Raw genomic sequence first — 11,044 nt, forward strand, 5'->3', positions numbered from 1 at the left:
TCGTCACAGTGGGCAACGAGCTACGAGGAGGGGTGAGGGGCACTGGTGGTCCATCTATGGATTTCCGAACAGGCACCTAAACTGACTACATGGCCTGCAGCGCACGCCGTCAGGCCGTCTCAGTTCAGGTACAGCAATAATTTTGTGCTTCCTCACCGAGTAATCCTGCATTTGATCTCGCATTTCAATCGTCTGAGGTGTGAACCCCCACGCCCCCCTCACCGCTCTATTTGTTTGATCCCAATATACTACAACACCTTTTTTTCGTCCCAGGTGAGCGAGGTCGGAGTGAATATTTTGTTTTGCAATTTATTGTCTAAAAAAGAGCAGGAAGCTAATAGCTAAGTTACCTGCTACCCGGGTAAGAAAGAACCACTTCTTTAGTTGTCACTGTCGTCACCCCAGAACCATGGGCTCCATTCCTCCACCCAAGCTTTCTATCCGCCACTTTTCTATCTCGTTCATCTCCACTTCTACCTTGTTCTTGTCTCCTCCCTCTCTTACAACAGGCACCCCATAATAATCTGCCGTCATACCTACCTACCTCCTAACCTAACTTAACCTATTTGCTCGCCCTCATCATTACACATCTTTTACTTTTGTCTATCCTTCTTCTTGTTCTCGAAACTGACCCAAGTCCACGTCCGTGCCCTATCCTGTTCCTATCCCTTCATCCAACATAACCTCAATCTCTACTATAACTAGTCGACGTAGTTGGACAGCGTCACATATCGACGGGAGCTCTCTCCTCATACCTACTCTAGCTGCACCTTTCTAACCCCGCTTCGTCTCTTAACAACAGGCCTGATACTTCAACGCTGTCAACATGGCCGCGCCCTCTAATCACCGCTCTCGTGGCTCTGATGACCTGGGCGTCTTCGACGATGCCAAAAGCTACTATACGGCAGAGCGTCACCAGAACCGTGCTGGTCCTCGCACCCGAACATACTCCCAGGTTGGTGTTGCCGACGTCGTTATGTTATCACCTGAATTGACATCGAAAACAGAACAGTTTGATGTCCCGGTTCGAGCGAGTCAATCTCCGAGAGCCGTTCCGACGTGGCAGCCACGGTAAGTTATCATAGCATTGCGGAGGCATTTGTTCGCCGTGCTAACACCTTTTTTTTTTCTATCAGATGAGAACTCACAACAGAATCGCCGGTTTCTGATCCAAGTTGATTCGACATTGGAAAGCCTGTCACTCCAAGAAGACCCCAATGGTAACATGCAGATCACGATCGAGGACAATGGACCCAAGGTCATTTCTCTGCGTACCGCCGCTTCAGCTGGTCACAACCGTTTCGATGTACGAGGAACTTATATGCTGTCCAACCTCCTGCAGGAGTTGACTCTGGCCAAAGAGTACGGACGGAAACAGATTGTTCTGGATGAAGGTCGTCTCAACGAAAACCCAGTCGATCGCTTGTCTCGCATGATTCGTGATCATTTCTGGGAAAACCTGACTCGACGTATTGATGCGTCGACTGTCGATATTGCGGCTAGAGATCCTAAAGACTGGACAGCCGACCCACGCCCACGTATCTACATCCCTTATCGATGCCCCAGACAATACGAGTTTTACAAGAGAGTTGCTGAAGAGAGACCTGAGATGCGACTGGACGTTCAGATGCTTCCCGAGGAAATCACCACTGATCTGGTTCGCGACATGAATGATGCGCCTGGTCTCTTGGCTGTGGATGTGCAAGAAGTCTCAGAGCCAGAGCACCCTTCAGGATGGACGCTCAAGGGTATGCCCTTTGTGGTCCCTGGCGGTCGTTTCAACGAGCTTTACGGCTGGGACAGCTACATGGCTTCCCTGGGCCTTCTCATCAATGACCGAGTCGATTTGGCCAAGTCTATGGTCATCAACTTCTGTTTCTGTATCGAACACTATGGCAAGATCTTGAATGCAACCCGATCTTACTATCTCTGTCGATCACAGCCTCCGTTCTTGACCGACATGGCTCTTCGTGTCTATGAAAAGATCAAGCACGAACCCGATGCCAAGGAGTTCCTTCGACGGTCTATCCTGGCCGCCATCAAGGAGTATCACAGTGTTTGGGTTTCGGAGCCTCGATTGGACCCTACCACGGGTTTGTCGAGATATCGACCAGAAGGCCGTGGAGTGCCCCCTGAGACAGAGGCCACCCATTTTGTACACATTCTTGATCCTTACATCAAGAAGCACAACACAACGTTTGAAGATTTCGTGCGAAAGTACAACCACGGCGAAATCGAAGAGCCTGAACTTGATGAGTACTTCATGCACGACCGTGCCGTGCGCGAGTCAGGTCACGATACCTCATACCGCCTCGAAGGAGTCTGTGCCAACCTAGCCACCATTGATCTCAACAGTCTCCTGTTCAAATATGAGACTGATATTGCCCGAACTATCCGCAGCGTCTTCAACGACAAGCTGACCATGCACGAGGAATTCTGCGCTGGTACACCTTACCAGCCTGGTGAGGTCCTCTCGTCGGCTGCCTGGGACCGACGAGCCAAGCGACGTAAGCTTACCGTGGACAAGCTGATGTGGGATGAGAAGGAGGGCATGTTCTTTGACTATGACACCGCGAAGCGCGAGCGATGTACATACGAGAGCTGCACAACACTCTGGGCACTCTGGGCAGGCATTGCCACCCCAAAGCAGGCAGCTGAGATGGTCCGAAAGGCTCTTCCCAAATTTGAGGCTTACGGTGGTTTAGTTTCAGGAACGGAAGAATCGCGTGGAGCCGTTGGCCTGGATCGACCTAACAGACAATGGGATTACCCATACGGCTGGCCTCCACAGCAAATGCTGGCATGGACCGGCTTGATTCGCTACAGCTTCACCGAAGAGGCAGAGCGAATTGCCTACAAGTGGCTTTTCATGGTCACCAAGGCCTTTGTTGATTTCCATGGTGTTGTAGTTGAGAAGTATGACGTGACACGGCCAGCCGATCCTCACCGAGTAGATGCAGAGTATGGTAACCAAGGTCTCGGTTTCAGAGGTGTCAACAAGGAAGGGTATGTGGCAACCTGTTTTATTTGTGAAAGAAAAAAAAAGGAAAAAGAACTTACTAACATCAACTTAGATTTGCATGGGTCAACGCCAGCTATATCTATGGACTGCAAATCATCAATGCGCACATGCGCAGAGCACTTGGTGCTTTGACACCCTACGACACACTGATGAAGGCTATCGAGCAGAACGAGGAGAAAACGCTGGCTGGTCTGCTTAGTTCATAGGGTAATGTTATTGCAGACTTGGAAGCGCTTAGCAAAAGAAAGATGTTGTTGTAGCTATCGATATCCATAGGACAAGAATGTTATGATGCACGATCAATGTACTACTTTAATGGGCCCATGCCGTTAAAATGTATCTGTAGATGTTTGTGACGGAGCGAATCTTGCGGAATCAGACAGACAGGTGCCATACATACTCGTAGAGCTAAGCTTGATGTTGTCACACACGGAGTCAGGGCAACAGAGGTATAGGCATCAGAAAACGATCTGGGACCTAAAACAGACATACTTGGCGCATAAACACAACACATAGTAGTTGAGAAAGACGAAATGAATTAGATATCTACGAAGAGACATATCATAGTGTTTGTTGGCTTCGGGAAGTTGCCGAGAACGATAAAGCTGATTGACGAGTTAAACGAGAGTGCCAGAGCTGAGAGCCATGATAGTTCGGTAAGAGAACGACCGAGGCAAAGTTGTCATTCTGTGATGTTGGAGACGTCAAGCCCGAGGAGGGGTGCGCCGAACAGGAGATTGAAATCCGTAGCTGGACTTGTCATGAGGACAAAGAATGCCGAGCTATGATGTATGACTATTGTAATGCACCACAAGTGAGTTGAGATCGAATACCGAGATTGTTCTAAAAGGGCGGCTTCACATGCCAGAAATTTCCGCTGCTCCGGAGCTGGAGGAGGGTCCATAATTCGGCCAAGTTCCGTCGTTCCGGGGCGGGTGGGTACCGGTGGACGGGGGAAGGCCGAGATCAAATAAGAGGCAGGTACCAGGTAATGATAGTTACTGTAGATATTACAGTTCATATCTGATTTTACGTTCCAATAGAACTATCATATTCCCAATCATCAGTTATAAATATCAGTTTCATAATGGAAGTAATAGCACTGTAGCATGTAAATTAACAAGGAAAAGATAGCCTCAACTAACTACTGACATACACACCTGGACAAGGTTTGTTAGATTGTCGGGCACAGTTTGGGGTAAGTTGGAGTGAGGAACAATTCCCCCAGGTTTTTGGCGTTGCTAGAAGAAACTGGCCTGGAAGGTCCTCTCAAGATGTGCAGTGAACCTTACGGATAGCTAAACTCTCTGCGGCATTCGGCATCTCGGTTTGGTAGCAAGAGAGCCCGGATTTCTAACACCAGTCCTTTGAGCCGAAGGTATGCCATAGTACAAAAAATGCGAATTGATTGGCCTGAAAGACGTCATAAGCGAGGCCTTGATAGCATCGTATTGTGCATATGATCGCAGAGCGGATACTACCTTTAACAAGGTCAAATGCCCATCACGATTACGCTGCAAGGTTTGACTAGAGGTCCGATTGCTATCTGAGGAAAAAAACGGCGCCCAGACCCAGGTTGATGGTTAATGTTAGGGATTCTGACGACTGCCAGTAGGTGACCCATTGAGGTGCTCGGTGACTGTCCGGAGGTACGTACCTACAGACCTATCTATTTTCTGTTGCGGCTCGTGACAGCGGATGGGGGAGGCTGATCTTACATACTTCATTTCATGGCCGAGGTGAAACGACACAAGTGAGAGCCAGGATTTGGCTTGTGCTCGGTGGAAGGCCGAGCTAGGGAGTAGAGTAAAATGCTCAGTCATGCTTTGAAGTTGAAATCGAATACATACTGCCTGAGTATCTAGGTAACTATCCATAACTGTTGGCAAGGTTAGTTGATACTCGTGAGTAGATGAAATTGCTGTATGCTGTAACAACTCACGAGTCTCCAGGTTCTGTAATAATACTGCAATAAAATATAGATGAGGCTCTAAAACATTCATACTGGCAGTGGAGCGAACGAGCGAGGTAGGTACGGATCCGCTAACTTTCTTTCTTTCTTTCTTTCTTTCTTCTAAGCCTAGCCTAGGTCTTCCTCTCCTCCACTTACAGCCGACTTTCACTCCCCCAGCTTTGCTTCCCAATGACGATAATTCAAGTCTGATTGGCTCGATCATTTCCCCAATCAATACGAAAACCCCGGTGTATAGAGGTCCCCACTGAACGGCCGTCTTCGCTCTCATCCGTCACGGAGAGTCAGCGAGCAGAATCAATGGAGCACTCCCTCCCGCCCATCCTTGGGTAATTGACCGTCGGGGCACGGGAGACCAAGAGTGACTCAATACGACTGGCGATTCCCGTTCGAGATAATATATATTATCTTGTTTGCCCTTCTAGTTTTCTGTTCCAAAGCTCCAATTCATCATAATTCATCCTCTCTCTCTAACCTCACCTGGTGCTGTGTTATTGATTTCCTGGGACTCTTACCACTTACACGCAGTCCAATTCCTCGATACTCACCCTTAGTCTTGAACAAAATACAAAAATCAGTCACCATGGCGTCACAAAATATGACAAACCCTTCTATTAACCCCGATATTGAAGATGAGCTCTTCCAAAAGGAGGTTGAGGCTGTCAAGACATGGTGGTCTGATTCAAGATGGCGACAAACCAAGCGACCGTTTACCGCTGAGCAGATCGTTTCGAAGCGCGGATACCTTCCTATTGATTATGCTAGCAACACCCAGGCCAAGAAGCTATGGAAGATTCTTGAGCACCGTTTTGAGGTGGGTCGCCATCATTTTCTATATGCGACTAGGAATCCAATATTGACTACTCTCATAGAATCGCGATGCTAGCTACACCTACGGCTGTTTGGAACCCACAATGGTGACCCAAATGGCTAAATATCTCGATACGGTCTATGTTTCTGGCTGGCAGTCATCGTCGACAGCCTCTGCTTCCGACGAGCCTGGCCCTGATCTGGCTGACTACCCTTATGTGAGTGCCGAGTCTACTTGTACTGTCATGTTCACTTATCTAACAAGCACCTAGACTACCGTCCCTAACAAGGTTGGCCATCTCTTCATGGCCCAACTTTTCCACGATCGAAAGCAGCGTCAAGAGCGTCTCAGCGTCCCTAAGGAGCAGCGCGCCAACCTCCTCAACATTGATTATCTCCGCCCCATTGTCGCAGACGCAGATACTGGTCATGGCGGTCTCACCGCTGTCATGAAGCTCACCAAGCTCTTCATTGAAAAGGGTGCGGCCGGAATTCACATTGAAGACCAAGCCCCCGGCACAAAGAAGTGCGGCCATATGGCCGGTAAAGTCCTTGTCCCCATTCAAGAACATATCAACCGCCTCGTTGCAATCCGAGCGCAGGCTGACATCATGGGTAAGTTTAAATTCTCCCAAATTTCTCCAACTTCACATGTGTGGTAGTGGTAGTGTAACTTCAAGGAAGTGAACTAACATGTGAAAGGCTCTGACCTTCTCGCTATTGCCCGTACTGACGCCGAGGCTGCCACACTCCTTTCCACCAACATTGACCCCCGCGACCATGCTTTTATCCTCGGCTCCACGAACTCTACACTCAAGCCCCTCAACGATCTGATGATCGCCGCTGAAGCTACTGGCAAGTCTGGTGCTGAGCTGCAGCGTATTGAGGACGAGTGGCTTGCCAAGGCCAATCTCAGCAGTTTCGACGATGCTGTCGCTGCTGCCATTGACGCGGGTTCCTTCTCTGATAAGGCTGGCATCAAGCAAGAATACACTTCCAGGGCAAAGGGAAAGAGTAACTTTGAGGCCAGGGCTGTTGCTCGCCAGCTTCTCGGCAGGGATATCTTCTTTGATTGGGATGCTCCCCGAACGCGTGAGGGTTACTTCCGCCTCAAGGGTGGATGTGACTGCGCAGTGAACCGCGCTATCGCCTATGCACCTTACTGCGACGCCATTTGGATGGAGTCCAAGCTGCCCGATTTCGCTCAAGCCGAACAGTTCGCTCAAGGTGTCCACGCTGTCTGGCCAGAGAAGAAGTAAGTTTCCACGTAATATCTAATAAGACGTCAGACTAACCAAATCCTACTAGACTCGCTTACAACCTGTCTCCCTCGTTCAACTGGAAGACGGCCATGCCTCGTGATGAACAGGAGACTTACATCCGACGTCTGGCTAAGCTTGGTTACTGCTGGCAGTTTATCACTCTTGCGGGCTTGCACACAACAGCATTGATTAGTGACCAGTTCGCAAAGGCTTACAGCACCGTCGGCATGCGTGCCTATGGCGAGCTTGTCCAAGAGCCCGAGATGGACCAAAAAGTCGACGTTGTCAAGCACCAGAAGTGGAGTGGTGCTACCTACGTCGACGAGTTGCAGAAGATGGTCACAGGTGGTATCAGTTCCACGGCTGCTATGGGCGCCGGTGTGACTGAAGACCAGTTCAAATAAAGTGTTGCTGGGCGACTGATGGGACGTTTAGGGAAATGAAGGAACGAGATGTGATACCTTGTTGCAACGGGAAATGTTTTGATGAGTGGTGTGGGAAAACAAAAAGACAAGCGGCGAAATTTTGGTCATCTTTTGAGCATTTGATATCATACAGTACTGCAAATTTTCAACTTAGTATTTCCATCATATTAGTTTCAGCCATCTATTGCTAGGCAATCACTAAGGTACAGTCCAAACCCTCTCAGTCTTTGGTACAGCTTTGAATGTTGAACTTTTTAGGATTCGCACAATATAAATAATATATGCAATACAGCGTCTGACTTCATATTAACATCTCTGGTGTAGTACCATACATTCGTTGCATCCTATAACCCCTACCTAACTGCCAGTACATTCATCAAAACTCATAATAATAACATGATGGTCTATGTTTCCAAAGCATTAAACGTAACAGAAAGCGCTTCTTACCAAAAGAAAATCGATTTCGACGACGGAGTAGCCGATTCAAATCCCCCCTTTTCTATAGCTCCTTAGCTCCTTGTTGACTTTACCGAGGACTTCGCTGGATAGAAGATTGTATGGCCGACAGCTGGCTGCTGGAACTGCTGATTTGAAATGCCGTCACGCTCACTCTCTTCTCATAGCAATTATGGCTGTGCATGTATTCCTCCACTCACTCAGTATCGGGAAGTCAATAAATGGTAAACAAATCATTGCGCACACTCCATTTGCCTTAGATTGTGTTCTTGTTCCACCAATAAAAGCATGTCTTAATCGGCTTCTGCAAGCTGCATAATCAACTTGGCAGCCATGTCTAGAAACGGGAAGGGGCTGGTAACGTCCTTCTCCTCAAGCAGCCGCCCATGGGCTGTCTCATATCCTGAGCATTTAAAATCGACAAGGTATACGCCATGCTCCATTTCGTAGATCTGTATGTCCAGGTGCAGCGCAACAAATGGTTCCTTGGCGTGATGGCCATCTGGTGTACTGGGCGAGCTGGGCGTACTAGGCGCGCTGGGTGTATTGCCAGCCTTCTTCTTGATAGCTGGAAACTTGTTAGTGTTGGCAATAAAGGAGGAATGAGCAAAAGCATACCAGAAGTATCCCAACGCACGTTGATGTGCCAAGGGTCAGCAGGAAGATTATAACGCTTCTTAGGGTCGATACTTGATGTAGAACCGCGGTAGCCGTCATGAGAATCCACAAAACTGCTGTCGCCAGAAGCTTCCGCTCGCTCTTCCGCTGTCCTCGACTCGTAATCTTCGTCAGGAATATATGTAGCCCCTAATTTGTACAATGCCTTGTGGATACAGAGGAGGGCCTCCCAGGGGGAGTTGCGTGATCGAATGCCAAATTGCCAACGCACTGGCTTGGTCTTCTTTGGAGGATTGATAGGTGTCATGCCTTGGGGCCTAGTGTTGGCTTCGTCTATACGCAGCTGACTCCTTGAATGAGGTCGCAGGCGACGTGCTGTCTCTTCCTTCTCTGCATCTGTCCTGTTAAGTTGAGGCTCATCGTTGATAAGGACCTTGGGCGGCGAGTTTTCGACACTACCAGCTTTCTCACGCTCCATATAGTCCTTATGATAGGCCGGTAAGCTAGAAGGCAGGATACCAACCTTGCTCACATATGGCCGAGGGGTGGTAGTGGCCTGCGAGATTGTTGAACGGGCTGATGACATGCTGAGCATGGGACTTGACCCTTCTGGCTCTGCTAGCAGTGCTTCGGAGTTATCTATATCAGTTTCAATACACTAAGGAGTCGGCAACAAAGAAACCAGAACACTCACGGTTCACTTGCATCATTTTGTTTTCCCTCACAATCATGTAGGCATCCTTGATGGCGGACGGCTCGGCAGCCTGCAGCGCCTCCTCGACATCGCTCTTACCATAACCCATCGTCTTGCTGATCTTCTCGGTGACTTCATTGTGTAGGCGCTCCTGAACCTTTTCTGAGGCATTCGGAGCGATATCATTCTTCTTGATTGCCTTGTTAGGATCCACGCCAGTGTTGAAGAATTCTTCGACAGGGAGTTGAAGGTAGACGGGGAGCTCGGTTGTGAACCAAGGATCTGCCCGGATATCTTCGATTGTAGCACGATGCACAGGGTTGACCACCAGCATCTTCTTAATCAGGTTGGCTGCACCAGTGGGCATCCACTGGGGTATGCTGTATGTACCCTTTGCGATCTTGGCAAATAAACTGGGGATGTGTTCGTCGTCAAAGGGAAGTCGGCCGACCAGAAGAACATAGAGAATCACTCCACAGCTCCATACATCTACTTCAGGGCCGGCATACAGCTTGCCACCGATAACTTCAGGGGCAGCATAATTTGGACTGCCACAGCTTGTCTTGAGGAAATTACCATCCGTCATAATATTGCTTAGTCCGAAATCGGCGATTTTGACATTGAGGTTCTCGTCAAGCAGCAAGTTTTCGGGCTTCAAGTCACGATGAACAATTTTGTGGCGGTGACAATATTCGACAGCACAAAGCATCTGCTGGAAAAAACGACGAGCTTCGGGCTCCTTCATTCGGCCATGCTGAACAATGTAGTCGAAAAGTTCGCCGCCCGCGTACTCGAGAACCATGATGATTTCATTGGGCGTCTTGATGACAGTGAAGCTAGAATACTGGTATTAGCTCTCCATGATCCCAGCAATGACGTTGACATTCCATGGACCCTACAGCTTAATAATGTGAGGATGGCGTAGCAGTTGGAGATATTCGATTTCGCGCTCAACACGGCCGGCCATATCGCGGCTGATGAGCTTCTTCCTGGCGATAATCTTGAGGGCCACTTGCTGGCCCGTACCGTTGTGAATAGCAAGCTTAACCTTGCCAAAAGAACCTTCGCCCAGGGTTCGAAGAACCTTGTAGGCACCGATGCGCTGTTCGGTCTTGATCCTTTCCTTGAGCGGCGCATCGGCGGGACGGGAAGCGGCTTGGGGAGCATCGTGTGAGTCGTCTTGCTGCTGCGACTGGGACTGGGGCTGCGTCTGTTGCGGGCGACGAACGTGTGACGAGGATAAGGATATGGTGAGCTCCTCGTCCTCAAAGCCGCGGGGAGCCATAGTGATAGGTACGATGCCTTGACCAAAGGCCAAGGCGAGATGGGCGGGTCGGGTCGAAAAGAAAGCGGACGGCGGGGTTTTCAGCGTTGAAGGGCTCTGGTCTCGGTACCTGTATGGTTAATCAAATACCGGAAGCGAGTATCGGAGGTTCGTCGCAGAATGAACTGCGACCGCACCTTCTTGAAAGGTGCAAAAGAATCAGACGTATGATGTGACGATGAGAAGAAAACAAATGAATATGAGACGATGATTCAAGAGATGTGGTGGGTAGGTTAGTTCCAGTAGTGGACGTTAGCAGGTGGTAGCCCAGTGTGTTTTGGTCCATACTATACAGCGACAGAACTCAGTTGGCGGGCAGGCTGGCATTGTTGGCGCATACCTAACTGAGTGTGGATAACTGGACTGAACTGTATAGAGGGGTTAGGTCGGCAGGTCGGCTGGCAGCTCGGGTCAGGTCCATTCATTAGGTCCATGCTGATCCCAAGCTCGTCAACCCACCT

General features: G+C 49.2%; 3 protein-coding genes across 3 annotated transcripts; 2 read left to right on the forward strand and 1 right to left on the reverse strand.

Annotated features, from left to right (window-relative positions):
• Positions 1-439: 439 nt before the first annotated feature.
• FGSG_09895 (neutral trehalase) lies at positions 440-3,556 on the forward strand. The gene is made up of 4 exons (XM_011320499.1): positions 440-955; positions 1,008-1,071; positions 1,137-3,006; positions 3,075-3,556. The coding sequence occupies exons 1-4, from the start codon at positions 827-829 to the stop codon at positions 3,226-3,228; spliced, it is 2,217 nt and encodes a 738-aa protein (XP_011318801.1). The 5' UTR covers positions 440-826; the 3' UTR covers positions 3,229-3,556.
• Positions 3,557-5,453: 1,897 nt separating this feature from the next.
• FGSG_09896 (isocitrate lyase) lies at positions 5,454-7,674 on the forward strand. Its single transcript, XM_011320500.1, has 5 exons — positions 5,454-5,808; positions 5,867-6,022; positions 6,077-6,419; positions 6,507-7,059; positions 7,113-7,674. The coding sequence occupies exons 1-5, from the start codon at positions 5,578-5,580 to the stop codon at positions 7,468-7,470; spliced, it is 1,641 nt and encodes a 546-aa protein (XP_011318802.1). The 5' UTR covers positions 5,454-5,577; the 3' UTR covers positions 7,471-7,674.
• A 566-nt stretch (positions 7,675-8,240) lies between these two features.
• On the reverse strand, positions 8,241-10,544 carry FGSG_09897 (carbon catabolite derepressing protein kinase; the record flags this gene model as incomplete). Its single annotated transcript, XM_011320501.1, has 4 exons — positions 8,241-8,515; positions 8,566-9,204; positions 9,260-10,095; positions 10,159-10,544. 4 exons carry the CDS (start codon positions 10,542-10,544, stop codon positions 8,241-8,243), a joined length of 2,136 nt encoding a protein of 711 aa, XP_011318803.1.
• Positions 10,545-11,044: the final 500 nt, after the last annotated feature.

Source organism: Fusarium graminearum, chromosome 1, assembly GCF_000240135.3.
Source record: "Fusarium graminearum PH-1 chromosome 1, whole genome shotgun sequence".
NCBI lineage: Eukaryota > Fungi > Ascomycota > Sordariomycetes > Hypocreales > Nectriaceae > Fusarium > Fusarium graminearum.

Bases quoted from the DNA above. Each gene is read 5' to 3' on its own strand.
- FGSG_09895 (XM_011320499.1), top strand. From the start codon at position 827: ATGGCCGCGCCCTCTAATCACCGCTCTCGTGGCTCTGATGACCTGGGC. The intron at 956-1,007 runs GTTGGTGTTGCC...CATCGAAAACAG, and splicing joins GCACCCGAACATACTCCCAG to AACAGTTTGATGTCCCGGTT. The intron at 1,072-1,136 runs GTAAGTTATCAT...TTTTTCTATCAG, and splicing joins GTTCCGACGTGGCAGCCACG to ATGAGAACTCACAACAGAAT.
- FGSG_09896 (XM_011320500.1), top strand. From the start codon at position 5,578: ATGGCGTCACAAAATATGACAAACCCTTCTATTAACCCCGATATTGAA. The intron at 5,809-5,866 runs GTGGGTCGCCAT...CTACTCTCATAG, and splicing joins TTCTTGAGCACCGTTTTGAG to AATCGCGATGCTAGCTACAC. The intron at 6,420-6,506 runs GTAAGTTTAAAT...AACATGTGAAAG, and splicing joins AGCGCAGGCTGACATCATGG to GCTCTGACCTTCTCGCTATT.